Genomic DNA, 22,258 nt, shown 5'->3' on the forward strand with positions numbered 1-22,258 from the left:
ATGCTACATCATTCTGCTAAAGCCTGAGCTGAACAGCAAGGGGCAGTTAGTAAGAAGGAGGAATGAACAAATCTGAAAGTACAAAGCCCCAGTTCAGCTGAAGTTCATGCTCGTTCAAATGTGCCTCTTTATTTTCTTAGCCTCAGTCACCTTGGGTACAATCTCACTTCTCATGGAAAGAATCAATTTGTTGTTGTTGTTTAGTCGTTTAGTCGTGTCCGACTCTTCGTGACCCCATGGACCAGAGCACTCCAGGCACTCCTGTCTTCCACTGCCTCCCGTAGTTTGGTCAAACTCATGCTGGTAGCTTCAAGAACACTGTCCAGCCATCCAATGCCACTTCCCAAATAGAAGAACTTGAGTCATCTGAATCCAATTTTCTAGAGAACCTCTCATAACCACCCACAAGCTGTGCAGTGGCAAAACTGTACAGCTATATATTTTTCCAGCTTACTACCTCTTCAGGAAGCACAATTCTTCAGAAGGAAGCACAATTCTTCAGAAGTGTACCCGTACAAGGAAATATATTTTGTTTTTAATTGGGAAGTTTCTCTCTCTCGTGAAAATATTTCTACACACACACTTTCTTGATTTATTGCAAGGAACCCCAGACACAGCTGCAACTTCAATCTCTCACCCAAAAGTTACTGTGAAACTCTCGTTCTACTACTCTTCCACCACCAGGAGAAGAAATTTTTAGCTTCCAGTTTCCCCCTCCTATCTGTACCTTTTCATTTCTCTTAATGTCACATCAGCCAAACCCCAGTTGTTTCCATTTAGCCATGCACTGCAACTCCTGCACTGCCCTAGTGCTTGGTATGCTATATATATATATATATATATATATATATATATATATATATATATATATATATATATATATATGCAGGTTTTGGTGTTTTCGGGTATCTTCCCGTGTAAGAGTTGGGGTGTCTAGGCGACGTTTCGACGAGGTCTCACTCGTCATCTTCAGGCTGGTGCTTTCGGCTTCTTGTTACTAGAACAGAGCAGGATCTCAGTGTTTGAGTTCCTATAAATACTGTTGAGGGGGTGTGGTGTATAGCCTCCAACGTTCTGGGCAGAGAGGAAGTTCCCAGGTTATTGTGCCTTTTCTTCTTTTGTTCATTAATTACTTGAGGGATATCTTGAGTGATTTCTTGAGTGATATTCTGAGTACCACTTAGGAGGGTCATTAGGTGTGGATTAGTTGCTAAAGCTTTCGTGTCTTGACCTCTTGAGCTTGTGAAGAGTTTTTCTGAGTTTTTCTGAGAAGAGTTTTTCTGAGAAGATGGCTGTACTGCACTTAGTTGTGCTCTGGCTTGGCTTCGTGTATAGGGGCGAGCTGTGGTTTTGTGCCCTGTGCCAGCCAGATCTGTGTAGGGATTGCAGGGGGGTGCAGCATCCGGAGGTGCCACTATGGTTTGGCTACTGGATGGTATCTGTAATTTATCTGTGGAGAGGGTCTGGGTTTGGGTCTGGTGTGGTTGATTGGAGATGGCGTTCTGTGTGCCTCTGGTTCTGGTGTCGGTTTTTGTGGGGAGGGCTAATTTCCAGATGTCTGGCAGGCGGGACGTGTCGTCACGCTTGTTCATGTTGTGAGGGTGTTTCTCTATCTCGATGGCTTCCATGATTATTCTCTTGTGGTGATGTTCCATGTTAAAGAGCAATTTGGAATCTGCAAAATTAATTTCGTGTCCTGTTTCTTTCATGTGTTGGTAAAGAGAGGAAGTTTTTTTACAAAAAACCTGATGGCTCCCTAGGACACACTATCTACCGGAAAAAAACACACACCAACCGCTACTTACATGCACAATCACACCACCACCCTGCACAAATAAACTCCGTAGCCAAGACTCTCATCTCCAGAACCAAACGCCTGGCTGACGAAGACCACTTGACAACTGAGTTACAGAATCTCTCAAATGTGTTAATCGCCAACGGATACCAGCAAAACAGGGTTACGAAGCTAATCCAAAAAGAAACACCCCCCAAAAACCAAGACACAGAAGAAAACAATGGCATGGCCCTCCTTCCTTATATCAAGGGCACCACAGATAAAATTAGCAAAATCCTCCATAAACACAATATCAAAACAGCCTTTTGCACCAACCAAAAAATAGCCAATATCCTCAGAAACCCAAAAGATAAAATCCAGTTAGAAAACCAAGGGGTCTATGAAATACCCTGCAAAGTCTGCCCAGCCACGTACATTGGACAAACAAACAGACGAATAAATGCACGTATCGCAGAACACAAGAATGCCGTCAAAAAAGAAGAAAAAACTTCCTCTCTTTACCAACACATGAAAGAAACAGGACACGAAATTAATTTTGCAGATTCCAAATTGCTCTTTAACATGGAACATCACCACAAGAGAATAATCATGGAAGCCATCGAGATAGAGAAACACCCTCACAACATGAACAAGCGTGACGACACGTCCCGCCTGCCAGACATCTGGAAATTAGCCCTCCCCACAAAAACCGACACCAGAACCAGAGGCACACAGAACGCCATCTCCAATCAACCACACCAGACCCAAACCCAGACCCTCTCCACAGATAAATTACAGATACCATCCAGTAGCCAAACCATAGTGGCACCTCCGGATGCTGCACCCCCCTGCAATCCCTACACAGATCTGGCTGGCACAGGGCACAAAACCACAGCTCGCCCCTATACACGAAGCCAAGCCAGAGCACAACTAAGTGCAGTACAGCCATCTTCTCAGAAAAACTCTTCTCAGAAAAACTCAGAAAAACTCTTCACAAGCTCAAGAGGTCAAGACACGAAAGCTTTAGCAACTAATCCACACCTAATGACCCTCCTAAGTGGTACTCAGAATATCACTCAAGAAATCACTCAAGATATCCCTCAAGTAATTAATGAACAAAAGAAGAAAAGGCACAATAACCTGGGAACTTCCTCTCTGCCCAGAACGTTGGAGGCTATACACCACACCCCCTCAACAGTATTTATAGGAACTCAAACACTGAGATCCTGCTCTGTTCTAGTAACAAGAAGCCGAAAGCACCAGCCTGAAGATGACGAGTGAGACCTCGTCGAAACGTCGCCTAGACACCCCAACTCTTACACGGGAAGATACCCGAAAACACCAAAACCTGCATTCCTGTACCCGTGAAAATCTACGAAAGCATATATATATATATATATATAGCAACTCTGCACAGCAATTCTATCTCTGCATTAGTATCTGTATATAAAACTCTTAAATATTTCCTAGGGGGAACAACCACAACATAAATAGATTTTGAATCACTTTCTGCCAATGTTCCCCATCAAGATGGATTGCAAGTTATATCAAGCATTGTTCCTGAGCAAGCACCCTATTGCTACTACCAGTATACTGTCAAGCTTTATATCTTAAATTCATAGTCACTTTATACCTCTAAGCCATGTTCTATACCCAATAAGTGTGTGATGCCTTTGCCTTTGCCAGTGTGGTGTAGTGGTTAAGAGCGGTAGACTCATAATCTGAGGAAACGGGTTCACGTCTCCGCTCCTCCACATACAGCTGCTGGGTGACCTTGGGCTAGTCACACTTCTCTGAAGTCTCTCAGCCCCACTCACCTCACAGAGTGTTTGTTGTGGGGGAGGAAGGGAAAGGAGATTGTTAGCCGCTTTGAGACTCCTTAGGGTAGTGATAAAGCGGCATATCAAATCCAAACTTTTCTTCTTCTTGCTTGGCAGTGCTGGTGGCCCATAGATTGCAGCAAAATGCTGGGCAAGGTTTTGCCTGGTACCTTCTCCGTGCAAAAGACTCATGGGAAAAAGATGTCCCATGAGCCCTTGCAAAGGGAAGGGAAAGCCTATATAATGCTTTTGCTGAAGATCAGGACCAATTAGACTGCTGGTTTTGAGTTATAAAACCTTCAATGGATCAGAACCACAATACCTCAAAAACTGCATTTCCTCGTATGAACTAACCAGGACCCTGCAATCATCATCTGAGGCTCATCTTCACGTTTCTCCTCCATGAGAGGTCCAGAGGGTAGCAACACGAGAATGGACTTTTTCTGCTGCAGCGGCTGCTTGTTTGTGGAATGCTATCTCTAAGGAGGCAGCAGTCCAATTTTTTTCCTCCATAACCAGGCCTTTAGCCTTTAACTATCTGTGGCCTTTTAGAAGTTGGCAGGATGTTTTAAATGTACAGTGGTGCCTCGCAAGACGAAATTAATCCGTTCCGCGAGTCTCTTCGTCTAGCGATTTTTTCGTCTTGCGAAGCAACCCTATTAGCGGCTTAGCGGATTAGCGCTATTAGCAGTTTAGCGGCTATTAAAGGCTTAGCGGCTATTAAAGGATTAGCGGATTAGCAGCTAAAAGGCTATTAGCGGCTTAGCGGCTTAGAAAAGGGGGGGGGAGCGGATAAAAATCAGAACACTTGCAAGACGTTTTCGTCTTGCAAAGCAAGCCCATAGGGAAAATCGTCTTGCGAAGCAGCTCAAAAACGGAAAACCCTTTCGTCTAGCGGGTTTTCCGTCTTGCAAGGCATTCGTCTTGCGGGGCACCACTGTATTTCTGTGTCCTCTTGGCTTCAATGTATCTATGTGTGGGAGTGGTAGGCTGACTGTTTGTTTGATGGTAAGTACTAATAATAATACTAATCAGTGCCTGGTCCCACATAGTCAACCCTCTATGATACATTCTAGGAAGCCAAGTTGGGCCAGGGTCAAGGGAGCTTGTCTACATCCCAAAGCTGCAATGGCCTAAACAAGCCTGGGATTTCATTAAACACTTTTGATTAGGGCTGTAGCTTAATTGTTACTTTGAAACCCTTTGTTTCTGCCAAAATGCTTTACAGAGACAATAATTTAAAACTCTCATTTTAACGTGTTCGGGAATAAACTGATTCATATTCTAGGTTGCCCTGCCTAACTAACCCCTAATAAAGCTCTTTCCAGGCCCTAATCTAATCCCAGTTATTAGCTGATCCAACTGCAGTCCTGAAAAATCTTCTGACTCTCTGGCAGTACTTTGCTTTCTCAGCCACATTTGTGCTAGTTGATCTCTACACTCAGTGCAATAAATAAATGTTATATATGCTTTTGTGTTACATTTTGTTCATATACAAGGAAATGAATTGAATTGAGTATTGTATGGATAGGAATTTAAGGCTGGATCTAACTAAATTCTGCTTCAATAAAACTCCCGAAAATGCATGGAGCTTATTTAATCATAACTATTCATTTCAGTTGAGCTACTACGGGTTTGGCTGATGTTAGAGCGGAGACAAACGGAATTTTGTAGTTCTCTGAATATGCAGACCAGGTTATTTCTATCAGTAAATATTGCCGAGTTCCCCCATTCTCTCTCACTGCTTTGGACCCAAAATCTGCTGAGAAGAAAGGGTTTGGAATAGGAGGACCTTGGAATGCTCTTGTTGAGCTCTGCCGGAACAATATCCTCATCCCAGATCAGTCAGGGCTACGTAGTGTAACCTCCTCAACCTGGTCAGCTAGCTCAACTGGGGATCCGGAAGCAGATGTTTGTATAAGCTCGACAACATCCAAATGTTTTCAGAAAAAAATCAAAAATTACAGAATGTGGAATAACTATTGAGGGAGGGAGGAGTTGGAAAACTGGGTAGGTTAGAAATAAGATTGAAAGGAAACTCGTGGTTGATACTAATAATACAAATCAGTGTCTGGACCCACAGTCAACCCTCTATGACAAACTCTAAGGAACCAAGAAGGGCAAGTGTCAGGGGACACACTTATTTAAGCGCTTAGTCTACATCCTAAGGCTGCAATAATCTAAACCAACCTGGAATTTCATTTAAACAAACATGGTAAGGGTTATGACTTACTTGTTATTCTGATAAGGCACTACATTTTGTTTCAGTCAAAACTCTCTACAGAGATGGTGAAGAACATTACTTAAAACTCTCACTTTTTTAAAAAAAAATTAATCCTTTTTTCGATACAAACAACAACCGCAAAAGACACATTCAACAAAAACCATAATAACAGTAATAACACAATTTGACAATTCAGATTTGAATACACTGATATACCAAGACTACACCTTTTTAAACAATATTTTCCCACCTCTCTCTCCTCCCTCTACTTCCCACCTCTATCCACCTTATTGCTTAAATATTCGTTCCAGATTGCTTCATATCTATCCATTCTTGTTTTGCGTCGACATGCAATTCGTTCGTATGTAGCTAATATGTCCATATTATCAATCCATGTGCTCAATGGAATCTTTTTGCAGCTCTTCCAATTCCTCAAAACAAGTTTTTTTTTGCTTCTAACAGTACATTCATTTTTTTGACCCCTTGAAATCTCCCATGTTTCCAGAATATAATTTAGAATTAAATTCAATTCCCCTAGATAACAATTTCTTTTTATTACTCTTGCTATAAATATCCTCACCTCGCACCAAAAAGATCTTATCATCAGGCAGTTAATCATCATATGTACTAAGTTCGCATTTTTACTCCCACACCTCCAGCAGTTGTCTGCACTTGTTACTTTCTTCTGGTATAGTTTTGCTGGAATCCAGTGGACTCTGAATATTATTTTCTGTTGAATAAGTCTCAGTCTTAGACCCATAGAGGCTATTTCTGTTGATTTTATACTTGACTCCCATATATCATTTGTTATCTGTACCCCTAACTCTTCACTCCATTTTTGTCTGTCATGTTCTAAGTCATATTTCTTCATGTTGAGTAGGGTTTTATATAGTGCAAGTGTAGAGTTTTTTGTTTTTGTTGCAGAGATTAAATCTTGTAGCAGCATGGGTGTTTCCAATGCTGCTATAGCGTCAGGGCCAAACTGCCTTTCCAACATATGTTTCAATTGGATGTGTTGCCATTGTGTTTCACTGGTTAATCCATACTTTACTTGCAAAGTCTTATATTCCACAAATTTGTAATTTCCATCAATTAATTGATTCAATGTCAAAATACCTTTTTTATCCAATTTTGCCAAATTATTACTTGATTTCCAATTTTTAATTTTGCGTTGGCCCATATTGTTAATTTCTCAAGCTGATAGGAGTCATCCTTATTATTTTTATTTATATTCATCCAAATTTTTATAGGTGCTTTAATAGTCTCCAGGATAATAGGATATTTCATAAAATTGGAGCCGAGTTTAGTCCACCCTTAAAACTCTCACTTAAAATGTTCAGGATTCAACTGATTTCTCATAGATTTTTCTCTATTATGCTTCATGAAGCCAGGAACCCACTGGCAACCCCTTGTAGGAACTTTCATAATCTAGGTTACCCTGCCTAGCTAGCCCCCAATAAAGCCCTTTTGAAGCTCTAATTTAATCCCTGTCTGAGCCATATCTTACGTTTAAGCTCTGTCTAAGTGCTTCCCAATTCCTATTTGACAGTTTAACCATAAGGGTCAAACTCTAAACTCTCCACTCCTTCTCGACTGGTTGATAAAACACTCAGCTCAGCTTGGAATCTGTGTCCCGAGGGCTTTAAAACTTTTTGTTTCTACCCCCTTGATTTGTTTCTATGTCTATGTGCCTTCTTTATTATTGCAAAACTAAAGATGCAATAATATTAATGAATAAATGAATAAAATGTCAACTTTGAAGCCAAATGCAGACTTCTCTTGTGGTACTTTCTTCTTCTGAATATCTCATTATACAGAAGGCCTTTTGTTGATGTGAATCAGTAGATGCCTCAATATCTCTTGCTATCCCGGGGAGATACACGGTTTATTTTGCAAGGTCTCACAGAAATTGTAATTCTGAATAGGCTCTTACCTCCCTTATAATTATCTAATTAATTTTGATTACATGCTGCTACTTCTCCAGGTCTCAAGGCAGCTGTAGTAACCATGACAAAAACACAAAAGACACAAGGATTCCATAACTATCCCCCATCCAATTTGGTCTGAGGGTTTTGTAAATCTGATCATGGACATATTAGATGGCACAGTCAGAGCCACACATCATCCTGTGTGGGACCATTCAAATCAGGCTGTGGGACTCAACACAGAACCCAGTTAGTTATAATGTGGAGGCAAGAGAATGGGTGTAGTGAAGGAATTATTTCACAGAAGCTACTGCCATTGGCAGTCCTAGTCTTTTTGCCTCTGGTGGCATACAAGACGCCTGACATCAAATGCAGTGTCAGCAACTCTCTTCCTATTCTCCACAAGTTCTACCAACCAGGAGACTTCATCATTGCCAGCATTATAGCTCAGATATATAGATTTTCCAATCCAATCTCTTTCAGCCAACTCCCTTCTAATGACATCTTTGAAGACACTGTGTAGGTTTTTGGTTTTTTAAAGTTCCTTTGTAATGCTATGTATCTGAATGTCATGTATCTGTCCTAGCTATGCCACATTACCCTTCAGCTTTGAGATGATAATACTGCTTAGGAGTATTTAAGAATTTCCAGGTTGTAAGGAAGAAACCGTGAGAGAGAAATGACTGGAGATGAGGATTATTTTTTTATTTTGGTCCTTTTTTATTACTATGTTTATTGCTTTCTCTGGATTGTTTCTTATTTGCTGTGAAAGTATTGATAAGTGGAAGTTGCTGTCACTTCAACATAGAGCATCTTCATTGTCCAGAGAAGGTCTCTGTTTCAAATCCCTGACATCTTGAGGTAGGGCAGAGGAAATGTCAGAGACCCATGACCAGCTAGTGTAGACACTTCTGAGCTAGAGGGCAGCGTCCTATGTTCCTAAATTACCGTATTTTTCGCTCTATAACATGCACCCGACCATAACAAGCACGTAGTTTTTAGAGGAGGAAAATCCATAGGCATGCCACCCATAGGCATTTCCTCCATAACACGCACAGACATTTCCCCTTACTTTCTAGGAGGAAAAAAGTGAGTGTTATGTTGCAAAAAAATACGGTATTTTTCATTACGTTTGATTTTATTTATATTTGACCCCGTTTTGAAGACCAACACTAAAGGTGATAGTCAGCTAAGTCATATTCAGAGTAAATCCATTGAAATGAAGGGAATTGGGTTACTTAGTTCAGATATTTCAGTGCATTTACTCAGAGTATGATTTATGCTGGATATCATGGTATGTAATCAAATACCTTGAAAATCTGCAGCGCTATTGGACTGTGAGGAATTCCCAAGATGTTCTGAGTGCTGTATCAGCATTGTGCTGGTGAGCACAACTGCATGTAACAATAGCTCCTCATGCATACTTAGATCTGAACCATTATACTGTAATGTATTCAGTAATAATGCATGGAACTTAAGAGAAGCATATGTCATATTTGGGAGCAAATCCACTCTCATAGTGCAAGTAACTCTGTTTGCAGGGTGATGACCCACATCTACCAACATATCCTGGCCTTGATATTTGCTGTCAAGGAGATCAATGAAAACCCACACATTTTACCGAATGTCACCCTGGGATTCCATATCTATAACAGCTATTTCACTGCAAAATGGACCTATCATGCCTCACTGGAACTCTTCTCCACACTGGGCAAATTAACTCCCAACTACAAATGTAATAGACAAAACAATCCAGGAGCAGTCATTGGGGGACCTGTCTCTGAAGTCTGTCACCACGTGGGAGATATCCCAAGCATCTATAAGATTCCACAGGTAAGATGTATGAATGCAGTAGGAAAGGTTAGCAAGGCATTTGCTCATCTGTTTACATGTAAACAGTTTCCTTTCAGAAGTTTTATTTGCAATGTTTTGTCATGTGAGGCTTCCAGAAGTCAGAGTATTAAAAAACTCCTTCTGCATCAAGTCAGGAGCCTATCTAATCCTGCATTCTGTTCTCAAAGTGGCCAATCAAATGCCTTTGGGAAGTCCACAAGCAGGACATGAGCACAACATCATTCTCCACACTTCACAGCAATTGGTATCCAGTATTGTGCATAAGATTCCACAGATAAGATGCATGCACTTTGATTGCTAAAACCTTTAACATTTCAAGGTATGACCTTGGATAACGTCGGACATATAAAATAGATAATTGAAAGTGAGGTATTTCATGCAACACTGTCAAATAAATAACAAATTCCAACATATAGTAAAAAAGATTACCAAACTCAAAATGATCAGCAGATATATTGCTTTCAGTCAGCTTGTGTCCAGTCGAGGTTGCAAGTGTTCAAAAAATAAAATAGAACATTAAGAATAACAAGGAACAACATCCAAAGGATCTTAAGCGGAATTCCAATGTAATTATTGAATCCTGTAACACAATATTTAAATTGTGGTAGCCTGTAAAGGTACAACAGTAAACTGAAGGTGAGAAAGCCAATAATAGATGAAAATTTTGAAACTGCCCTCCTCTGCATAGTGGAAGTAAATCATATTATTTCTATGGATTGCAGGATGAAATAACTGCCATTTTGTTATAAATTTGTCAAAGCAAAAAAACAATATCATGGGAAAATACCACACTTATTTTGATTGGAAGCTAGACTGCTATGAACAATTTCTATATCTTACTGTAATGTGGACTTCTGGAATTTCTGCTGCTCGTCATGTTATTAAGAATTTTTTTTAAATCTCCTGCTTTATCTTCTGTAGTGTCTTAGAATATTAAATCCAATGTCTCCTCTTATTTTCTTAGTGATCAAGGAGGTCAGTTAACTCTGTTAGTTTGTAGAAGGATTTTCTTTTCTTTTTCATACTCAGTACCGTAGCTTCATTTTTGTTTTTCTCTAGATGATTTTCAATACTGTCAAAGGCTTTTTCTTAAATGCAGAGTGTGGATTTTGTACTTCATCATTAACTGCTTCCTTCATTGCTGTTGCAGAAGTGACCTCTCTGTCTTCAAATTTCTCTCCGTTGATGGTCATTCTGTGTTCATTGTTCTTATTCTATTTCTCTGCGTAAGATTACAGCAAATCAGGAGGAGGAGACACGTAGTTATTTTGTCTGATGCATCTGTTTGGAAGAACAAATAAATCCTTAGAATCAGAGTTCTGTTTAATTTGATCAAATCAGTTATAAAGACAGGGGTTGGAGCTGCTTAGCTAAAAGCTTGTAGTACTCAATTTAAATTAAGGGGGAGATCAAAGGAGAAGGAATTCCTTCTCCATCAGACAGCTTGTTATATATCCTCTATGTCCGACCCGTCAATCCTGATCGGTCAGTCGATCACGGGATAGATCTGGGTCAATGGCGGGCCCAAGGCAGCTGGAGCACAGCATGCTCCTCAACAACCAGAAAGACAATGGCTCCAAAGCTGGGCTTGAAAGAGCTCCGCAGCCCAGCTGGTTTGAGAAGAAACAGAGAGAGAGGTGCTGGGGGGGGGGAGAGAGGTGAGAAGGAGCCGGGTCTCTGACGAGGGAAGGCGGGATCAGGACCAGCAACAGCATCGCCTGCACAGAGATGGAGGGAGGCAGGAGGAGAAGACAGGCTCTCTTTTAAAAAAAAATATTTTTATTGAGTTTTACATTATTGTTTTTTCCATAATCACATCATGACAAATAATAACTAATTAAATTCCCTGCATCCCCCCACCTGACTTCCCTCAACTTCCCCTTCTGGTTTATTACATTTAAACTTGTCTGCAATACTTTCTTGCTTTTTGAAGCCTAAGATTTTGGGGTGAAGGAGGCCGGCCCTCGGTTTCCCATCACTGCTCTATCATTAATCACCACTTTATTACATCTGTCAAGAGCTCATGACAGATGCAACCAACCTGCTATGGCTTCTCCCCGGAAGTCCAGGACCTGGCTCCAATTCCAACCTGATTGCTTCCTGCCAACCACCATGCACTCCTCAAAATAGATCTTAAATAGCTGGAAGGAAAGTGCTAATAAAAAAATGAAAATTTTAAAGTATCATCTAAAGTATCGTTCACACTCTGTGGCCTGGTGGAGCAGCAACCAGTAATGGCAGGGTCAGAGAGGGGTGCTTACCTAACCTCCCTGAACTGATGTCATTACAGTGCTTCAGATGGGGTGGCAGGAGTGTCAGAGAAGTCAGCCTGATACAAATGCAATAGTGGGACTGTCATATTGACATCAACAGTGTATTTGCACTACAAAGAACTCACTTCCGCATCACCACTCCTACATGCCTTTCCAAAACACCACAGAATCTCTGAACACACCTAATTGGTCTTTTTCTCCTCACATAACTTTTAAAATTTCCATTAGATCATATACGGCTCTCCGGCAGTGATAGATAAGAAAACCCAAGCTGCTTTCTATCACCAAATGTTCCCAAATTTGGAGCATCAATATGAGGCAATTGTCCGGATACTGCTATATTTCAAGTGGACATGGATTGGAGTAATTTCTGGGCAGGATGACAATGGAGAGAGATTTGAACAAAATGTGATCCACAAATTTTCCCAGAGAGGTATCTGCTTTGATTTCATAGCGAGAATTCCCAAAATGTCTTTTACCAGTGATATTGAGAAGATGGTGGAAGAAGGATTTGCAATGAAAGAAAGCATTATGAGGAGCACTGTCAATGCATTGGTCATGCATGGTGAAATTGAAACCATGCTCATCCTGAGGGCATTCTCCCATGTTTTAGCACATGAGCTTCCCTCAACAAAAAGAAATGATAAAGTTTGGATTATGACAGCACAGATGGAGTTCACTTCCTTTACTTTACAAAGAGATTGGGACCTAGGCTTCCTACATGGTGCTATATCCTTTGCTGTTCACTCCAGTGAGGTTGTAGGATTCCAGAAATTTCTTCTGTTGAGAAACCCTTCTTCAGAGAAAGAAGATGGCTTCCTTAGGGTTTTCTGGGAGCAGGCATTTGGGTGTCAGTTCCCCAACTCTATGGTAGACCTACAGGATAAAGACATCTGCAGTGGAGAAGAGAAGTTGGAGACCCTTCCTGCATCTGTTATTGAAATGAGCATGACTGGCCACAGCTACAGTGTCTACACAGCTGCCTTTGCAGTAGCACATGCATTGCAGGCCATGCATTCATCTAGATACAAAGACAGAGTGATAGTAAATGGAGGAGTGAAACTTCAGAATCAAGAGTTGTGGAAGGTAATGTCCTGAATACACTAAGAACAAAGGAGGAAGGGCTTCCTATAGCAGACAATCAGACAGCTTGGGGAAGCCATCAAGCAGAACATTCTGGCAATAGTCTTCTCCCACTTCTCCCACACACTATATCTACGATGACCAGGCGTAAAGTTTTTCAAGAGTTTTGGGATGAAGTGGGAATGATCCACAGCCTTTGACATATCCATTAATTGTTTTTTCTTTATGCCCGCTTTCTTTAGCTTAACCACTTTGTTAAGAGAATAGTATTTAATAATACTGTTGGGGAAAAGGTTTCCTTCAATGAAAATGGAGAGATAGAGGCTGGATTTGATATTATAAACTGGATCACATTTCCAAATCAGTCCTTTCAGAGAATCAAAGTTGGAAAGATAGACTCCATGGCTCCCCAAGAAGAAGTGTTGAGGATTTGGGATGAAGCCTTTGTGTGGCCCAGCAGTTTTAACCAGGTGAGGTCCATTCGTATTTTGCACCATATCCATTACTTCCAGAGTTATTCACAGTTCCCAATGTTGATATACAAGCTATCAAAAGAGAAAACCTCTTCTTTCATTTGTGGACAGGTGCAGCCCCTTTCTCTTTGTAATGATAAATGCCCTTTGGGTTACTATAAAGCAAAGAAGGAAGGGGAGCCATTTTGCTGCTATGATTGCATTCTGTGTCCACAAGGGAAGTTTTCCAACCAAACAGGTAATGCATAACATGCCTAGAGCCTATCAAATGTACCTTCACTCAGGTATTAAGACATTCATTTTCATTATGTTGAGATAATAGTTAAGAATTCGAGCACAATTCAAAGTGTTGGTGCTGACCTTTAAAGCCCTAAACGGCCTCGGTCCAGTATACCTGAAGGAGCGTCTCCACCCCCATCAGTCTGCCCGGACGCTGAGGTCCAGCGCCGAGGGCCTTCTGGTGGTTCCCTCATTGCGAGAAGTGAGGCTACAGGGAACCAGGCAGAGGGCCTTCTCGGTAGTGGCGCCCGCCCTGTGGAACGCCCTTCCAGCAGATGTCAAAGCGATAAACAACTACCTGACATTCAGGAGACATCTTAAGGCAGCCCTGTTCAGGGAAGTTTTTAACGTGTGACACAAGTTTTACTGTATTTTTGGTTTTTATGGAAGCCGCCCAGAGTGGCTGGGGAGGCCCAGCCAGATGGGCGGGGTATAAATAATAAATTATTATTATTATTATTATTATAATTCAGTGAAAAATGTGGTTCTTGATATGAGGTAAAGTCTGATAAAGTTAACCATAGCAGTCCCAAGTCATTGAGGTTATTATTTGCACCAAAAAGGAAAGAAAAAACCATCACCCTTTCGGAAGAAGATATCATGATTGTTTGAAGGGGAAACTGAAGATTGCAGAGTTACAAAAAAGAAATTTTTGGAAATAGCTAGAGGTGTATTGATCCTTCCCTTTTATTAGTATTATTTTTTAATACTTTATTGACAATCTTATACAACAAATATAGTCAAAACAAAATTTAAAAAATCCTTCCAGTAGCACCTTAGAGACCAACTATATTTGTTATTGGTATGAACTTTCGTGTGCATGCACATTTCTTCAGATACTGAATTTGTTAACAAACAATAAACTTAATTTATATTTCTACTATCTCTTGTTTTCTTCTCTATTTATTAACATAGATTAAAAAAAACCACCACATAATTGGACTTCCTATCATTTCCCGATGTGTATTTTCTTTCTGCTTGTGAATATACCTAACATTATCTTATCCTTTGTTTCCTTTCTAATACATTCTTAGAACAGTACTTAACCTTTGACTTATTTGATTTATATTTCATTAATCCAGTATCAATCAAATGCTGCTATAGACTTTATACCACTGTTGTAATTTCATGAATATCTATTATATTTTTGCGCAAATGCTTGCCTTGTGTTGCCTCTCAAGCTGTTAGTCACTTGCGCCATTTCTACATATTCCTGCAACTTGTTTTGCCAGTCCATTATAGTTGGACAATTTTCTCCTTTCCAGTTCATTGCTATCAATGTTTGGGCTGCTGCTGTGTCATATAAAAATATTTCTCTTAATTTTTTTGGAATGTCATTGCCTATGATGCTTAGTAAAAAGGCCTCTGGCTTTTTTAGAAAGGTTAACCCAATTTTTCCCCCCACTTCGTCATAAACAAGACACCAAGTTGATGTTTACAAATTTGTACTATATATTAAAAGAAGTGGTTGGAATAATGTGTGCATGGGAGCATAACTAAATATAGAATTTTTCACTTCTCTGACTATGGAACACAGTACTCACCAGTTTATACCTATCAAATTACTCTTTTTGACAGAAAACCAACATATTCCACAATTATTTTTAGGGATCAATTGATCAGTTATTTCTAGTCAATGAAAATCTGGCATATATACAAGTAAAGAGCAAGTAAAATTCTCAAGAATTTTCATGTTAAGTGATAACATGTAAACTGAGTTTCACCCAAAAATCTTGCATTGAGGAGGGTGAGGGGAGAAGGAAGCAAATCATCACTGAATGTGCCTGAATCTTGGATATAGGGAAAGGAAGCAGAAGAATCTTTTGGAATATACCTTTCAACTCATATTTAATATTTTGTCATTATTTTGGATTATTTTAGTAGGAAAAAAATTGTGCTGCAATGCATAGAAGCTTGAATTATTTATTTTTCAGACATGGATGAATGCCTTCAGTGCCCACAAGATCATTACCCAAACATGGAACGGGATTCATGCATTCCAAAGGACATCAGTTTCTTGTCTTATAGAGAACCTTTGGGGATCACTTTGACTGCTTTTGCTCTTTCCCTTTCTTTCATCACAGCTTTGGTGCTTTGGGTCTTCATTAAGCACCGGGAAACTCCCATAGTTAAAGCCAACAACCGGAACCTCTCCTACACTCTCCTCACCTCCCTCTTTCTTGCCTTCCTTTGTGCTTTGCTATTCATCGGTCAACCTGAGAAAGTGACATGTCTCCTTCGACAAACAGCATTTGGCATCATCTTTTCAGTGGCAGTTTCTTGTGTGTTGGCCAAGACAATCATTGTGGTCCTTGCTTTCAGAGTCACCAAACCAGGTTCCAGGATGAGGAAATGGGTGGGGAAACAACAGGCCACCTCCATAGTTCTTTCCTGCTTCCTGATTCAAGCCGTTCTTTGTAGTGTTTGGCTGGCTATGTCTCCCCCATTCCCAGATTTGGATATGCACTCTGTGACTAAAGAAATAGTTCTGGAATGTAATGAAGGCTCAGTCTCCATGTTCTACTGTGTCTTGGGCTTTATGGGCTTACTGGCCACTGCCAGCTTCACTATAGCCTTCTTAGCCAGGAAGTTACCTGACAGTTTTAATGAAGCCAAGTTCATCACCTTCAGCATGCTGGTTTTTTGCAGTGTGTGGCTTTCATTTGTTCCAACCTATCGGAGCACAAGAGGAAAATATATGGTGGCTGTGGAGATCTTCTCTATCTTAGCCTCCAGTGCTGGTTTACTCGGCTGTATATTTTCCCCAAAATGTTATATTATTCTGATGAGGCCTCAGCTGAATAGTAGGGAGCAACTAAGAAGAAAGGATTGACAAATCTAACATTCTGTAGCCCATATCCATCTTAAGTTAGTTGTGATAAAGGAACGTGGTATTTCCAACCATTTTGGTATTATCCCATTCAATTGATAGCCTTCATGTCATAGTTTAATGAGAAATGGGAACTATGTAACTTTTGCATTTTTCTTCCCTCAATAAATTGTAAATATAATGCAAATGGAAGAAAAGATACATTGAATGCTCCTTGGCCACCTCAAAAATAAGCATTAAAAAAACACTCACACAGCAGCTGAGGATTACTGCAGAACGTCCCCCTCCCTTTAGATAATTTTTGAATGCAATTAATTTTCTTAAGACAGAATGCTTGTATAATTTGCATAATTAATTTTTGGAACAAAACTAACACCTTCTTTCAGTCTTCTCCTGCAAATTGAGATCATAGCCACATTACACACTCTTTAGAAGTTTATTTTAATTGCTTTTAATCTCAGTTAACAATGTGAACATGAAAAATGATGTCATTATTTCACCGAAAGGGAATAAAGAAATGGTTAAGGTAAATATCAGCTGGTGCTTATAGTAATGTTTCAAAGTAAGCAGACAATTGAAGCCGTCCTATTTTTAAAACACTTTCTCAGGTCTTCACTGAGGCTGAACCAAACAGCAAACTATTTCAATTTTGATCCCAAAGTTGTTCAACTATTTCCTCTCCAAAACATTCCTCCACTTTAATAGTATTGTGACGAGGAGAGGAGGAGCCCATTGTGTGAGAATTTTGTATATTTGAGAAATAATGTCCTTACCTAGAGGCTTGGACCTTTCAAGAAGTTGTTCAAAACTATTTAGGTTACATAGTGCCTGAGCTCATATACTTGTTTGGTTTAGAACATGCATGACCTGGTATATCTATAGCCAGCTACAGGCTATGTCACTCAATATAAAGTTAATTTCTGAAATAGTAAGAGGATTGTGATTATTTTCTTAAAAAATCAGTTAATTTGTAGAGCCCCATTTGAGTGTGCTCATGCTGAGTTTCAACCCCTTGTATTTTATGAATTAAGTTGCTGTTTACTATATGTTTCTCTTTTAAAATCCCATTTCTATCATTTATGAGTGTTTTCCCTAAGAAAACTGAAAGCAGATTGTAAGGGTCAAGTTTCCAAGATTTTATTCCAATCCTTGGCAAAAATCTGTGTGCCAATATCTCGTTCCTATATCTTTTTAAGAGGTTCCATAAATCTCTAAATTGCCACTCAGCAATATAGTGTACACTTTAGAACATGGGTAGGCAAACTAGGGCCCGGGGGCCAGATGCGGCCCAATCGCCTTCTAAATCCAGCCTATGGGTGGTTTGGGAATCAGCGTGTTTTTACATGAGTAGAATGTGTCCTTTTATTTAAAATGCATCTCTTGTGGGGCCTGCCTGGTGTTTTTACATGAGTAGTATATGTGCTTTTATTGTGGGGCATAGGAATTTGTTCATTCCCCCACCCGCCAAAAAAATTATAGTCCAGCCCCTCACAAGGTCTGAGGGACAGTGGACCGGCCCTCTACTGAAAAAGTTTGCTGACCCCTGCTTTAGAAATTAATCATGTTCTCTCTCTACCCCTTTGGTTTAAGAAATTTTTAAATTGTGTTAATGACCTCAGAGCTTCTGGTTTTATATGTTTGTTAATAATAAAACGAGGTTTTTTGTGTTAGGTCAGTTTGTGTTATGGTTTTGGGAAAAATTCCTTTGATCAACAGATGGAAGTTGATTGAAATTCCTATTTCATAAGGTAACCAATTTTATTCCCTCTATATGATGTTGGACTACAACTTCCATGACCCCTGACTTAATGACCATGCTGCTTAGAGTTGGTGGAAGTTATCAGATTCAGGATGCCTCTGAATGCATCGTCCTTCCTGCTCTGGAAAAAGAAAGCCCCAAAGGTGTATCCCTGTATATTTCCCCTCCAGCACAGCACCCTGGGGTGCACCTTGCCTCTGGGCAGCTCAGGATAAAGAGAGCTCTGGCAACCCCTGCTTGCTCTTGCTCCCTCTCTCCCCCTGCTTTTGTGATCATTGACCTCCTCCCCCCCCCCAGACAATTGGCAAAACAACAACTGGTTGATAATGATGCAAAGGAAAGCACCAAAGGGGGTTGGAACAGTCCCCATGGCATAGGTCCCCTGCCTTTCATTATCTTACTGAATCTAAACCTTCATAAAATAAGAAGGTCAGAGAGAAAATAAAAACAGCCTGCAGCCCATCTCCATAATTAATTCCAATGGGTCTTCAGTAGGCAGCTGCAGATACTTCACACTTCTGTGCTGAAGGAGGAAACCACTAGGCACAAGGCTGCCAAGATCCTGCCACAAGCCATCTTTTGGAAGCAGCACAGAGATCACTGACCTCCATCATTGGTGCACATTTGGAAAAAAATGGCACAGGTCTCACTGCATAATTACTGGTAGTTTCGACAATCAGCTTTACTGTTCAGTATCCTGCCTTGGAAAGTGAAGCGAAGCCCACTTTCTTGAGGAGTAAAATCAGAGAGAAGCATGAAGGTAAAGTCCTGTTAAGCCATTTGGAATTGAGATTGGTATCTGAGGGAGGGAGGGAAGTCCATCCCTATCATTAGGCGGAGTGACAATGGGCCACAGATGCGGGGGCGCAGGCAACAGTGGTGAGGTGCTGGAGAACAGCTGTGTGTCTTGTGGCCCCATGCATTTCTGTCCCATCACTAATGTCAAAATCAGATTCAACCACTGGTCTAGTTGATTTCAGTACATGGCAGTACACTTAATTAAAGAATTTGTCACTTTTTAATAAAAGTTCTTAAATAGTTTATATAAAATAATACTAAACATTCACATAGAAATACTTACACAATTTACCAGACTGATCTGTAGCTGATTGAAATTTGATGTTCAAGAGTCCTGGACAGTGGTGGAGGAAGGAGGGCAGTGTCCTCCATGTTTTCTTCTGTTTTTAAAAGGGGAAATATGTGGGGACTGTGAGGTTGCTTGGAGCAGCAGTGCAATGAATTCAGGGTGGGCAGGGTAAGGGGAGCCAGGGAAAGAACTGAAGGTTTCAGCTGTGGTGGAAAAATATTGTCAAACAGCAAGTCTGCATTTCACTGATCAGTAGGTCTGCCCATCGAGAAATAACAGAGTGGGAGGAATATGATCATTAGGTTCTCAAAGGCAGTCAATACTCAGCTTAACAGACATGGTGCCAGGCCTCGCCACCACATTTTGTACTTTGCTGCATCTCTCCTGGATAAAAAATCATGCAGATGCCCGAGTGGCCAGACTGCTGCTGATCCCAATGGAACATATCTTCTTGCAAATACGACTTTTAAAAACCAGGTTATTGCATTAGCATCCAGACTTTGAAAATTTTCATATATGCAAGAGCAGGAACCTTTTTTCTGATCTACGGAGAGTGAGGGGAAGATCAGTCTTCTCCTTTTGGTTTCATCTTCATAAGAGAGAATCTTGCCAGTTAAAGGAGAAAGAACATTCTCTCAAGTCAGTGGGCACGACCACGATGCGTACAGCCTTCGCTTCCTGTGTCTGAGTGGGAGACTGAGACTGGAGTCACAGGGCAGTGTTCTCTGAACAAGTTCTCTCCTTCAGTGGACAGCCAGATGCCGCCTTTCATTTAAGGACCAAGGCACACTGGTTTGAGGGTTGTGGGGAGAGACGAAGGGGTGCCTAGGTGATCTCTGAAGCCCAACTTGTTTGAGGGGAGAGAGAGAGATGGTTGGGGGGAGAGGAGGGAGGCGAGAAGGAGCAAAGTGGGATCAGGACCAGCAACAGCATCACCTGCACGGCATTCATGGGGGGGGGGGTGGTTGGCTATCTTTGACAGATTTCAATTTCGGGGGGGGGGTGACAAAAAAAATTCCACACCAGTACCACCTAACCTTGCTATGCCTCTGGTCCTGGGGAATGGATAACTGTTCAAAATATGTTGGGCTTTAGTGACATATAGACATACAGTGGTACCTCAGGTTACATACGCTTCAGGTTACAGACTCCGCTAACCCAGAAATAGTACCTTGGGTTAAGAACTTTGCTTCAGGATGAGAACAGATATCGTGCTCCGGCGGCGTGGCGGCAGCGGGAGGCCCCATTACCTAAAGCAGTGCTTCAGCTTAAGAACGGACCTCCGGAACAAATTAAGTTCTTAACCCAAGGTACCACTACATAGATAGATATAAGCAGTGCTTTTTCTGGGGGTACACATGGGGTACACATTACTGGTACCTTCCCCCCCCCCAATATTAAAAGTGTACTTACTGTAATATCTTCATGGTGAGTACGGGCACCTTTTTAATTTTTTTAAGCGTTGGATATTGTTCTAGCAATCTCACCCCTCTCAGCTCCCAAAGAATGCTACAGTCTCTCATTGTCACTGCTTTCCTTGCCATTTTTTTCCACCAGTAGGAGACCAACATGGCGAAGGAAAACATCACCTCGGTCACTGAGATCATCTTGATTGGGCTCACCAACCACCGAAAGACGCAGATTCTGCTCTTTGTGATCATCCTCATCATCTACTCCCTCACTCTTATGGGGAACTTGGTGATCATCTCGCTGGTGTGGACCGACTTGAGGCTCCACACGCCCATGTACTTCTTCCTAGCCAACCTCTCCTGCCTGGAGATCTGCCACATCACCTGCACTTTGCCCCCGATGCTAGCAAATCTCATGAGCCAGAATGGGACCATCTCTTTCACATGCTGTGTGATCCAGATGCATGCCATTGGGTGCCTGGGTGGCACCGAGTGCATTCTCCTGGGTGTCATGGCTTATGACCGCTACTTGGCTATCTCCCACCCACTGCTATATACCATCCTCATGGGCAGGTGGCGCCAGGTGCAGCTGGCCTCAGCCTCCTGGGCTGGTGGCATCATTGTCTCTACAACAAACATCATCTGTGGCCTCCGCCTCCCGTTCTGTGGCCCCAACCACGTCAACCATTTCATCTGTGAGCTGCCGATCGTGTTGAAGCTGGCATGCGCCGACATCCATTCCACAGAGATGATTGTTTTTGGGACGTCTGCGGTGGTGATCCTGACCTCTCTGGCTGTCATTCTGGCCTCCTACGGGCTCATTTTGTTCTCTGTGCTGAAGATGCACTCAACCACTGGACTGCGCAAGGCCCTCTCCACGTGTGTGTCCCACCTGGCGGTCGTCATCCTGTTTTACAGCACGATAATTGCCGCATACGTGAAACCCCCGTCAGTGACAGACCCCGACAGCGACAAGAAACTTGCTGTCTTTTACATCGTGGTCACCCCTCTTCTCAACCCAATCATCTACACCCTGCGCAACAAGGATATCCACGCAGCAGCAGCAAAAGTCCTGCGCAGAAGGGGCTTGGAATAAGATGCTGACGTCTTGTGTTATTAGTCTGGGTTTTGTCCAGTTTCTGCCAGTTCCCCTTAATGAATGCTGTGTGAGAAGACCTAATGTGCTTTGTATTTGCGTATCAAGTCTCTGCTTAGCCCAGAAGCCTAGTCAGAAGGCTTAGGTTTTGAGCAGTCTCCCTTACTCTTTTGTTCTCACAGAAGCAAATCACAAGCCTTATTTGTATCTTCAAAAGGTCATGTGGGGGCATACAGAGTATCAGGGTCATAGCTCAGTGGCAGAGCATGTGCTATTCATTCCAAAAGCCCCAGATTCAATCCCTGGCATCTCCAGGTTGCATTAGGAAGGACTCCTGCCCGAATCCCTAAAGCGCCAATGGCAATACATCAT

The 22,258-nt window shown here is 41.4% G+C and overlaps 2 protein-coding genes across 2 annotated transcripts; both read left to right on the top strand.

The window, feature by feature from the left end:
* Positions 1-9,288: 9,288 nt before the first annotated feature.
* LOC308571841 (vomeronasal type-2 receptor 26-like) lies at positions 9,289-16,538 on the top strand (the record flags this gene model as incomplete). Its single annotated transcript, XM_081167455.1, has 5 exons — positions 9,289-9,576; positions 12,099-12,956; positions 13,196-13,423; positions 13,538-13,664; positions 15,640-16,538. The coding sequence occupies 5 exons, from the start codon at positions 9,289-9,291 to the stop codon at positions 16,536-16,538; spliced, it is 2,400 nt and encodes a 799-aa protein (XP_081023581.1).
* Positions 16,539-20,950: 4,412 nt separating this feature from the next.
* Positions 20,951-21,886, top strand: LOC308571842 (olfactory receptor 2D2-like; the record flags this gene model as incomplete). The annotated part of the gene is made up of 1 exon (XM_081167456.1): positions 20,951-21,886. One exon carries the CDS (start codon positions 20,951-20,953, stop codon positions 21,884-21,886), a length of 936 nt encoding a protein of 311 aa, XP_081023582.1.
* Between the last annotated feature and the right edge of the window lie 372 nt (positions 21,887-22,258).

The sequence above is a fragment of the Podarcis bocagei genome (genome assembly GCF_964188305.1).
Source record: "Podarcis bocagei genome assembly, chromosome: 13".
In the NCBI taxonomy this organism is placed as follows: domain Eukaryota; kingdom Metazoa; phylum Chordata; class Lepidosauria; order Squamata; family Lacertidae; genus Podarcis; species Podarcis bocagei.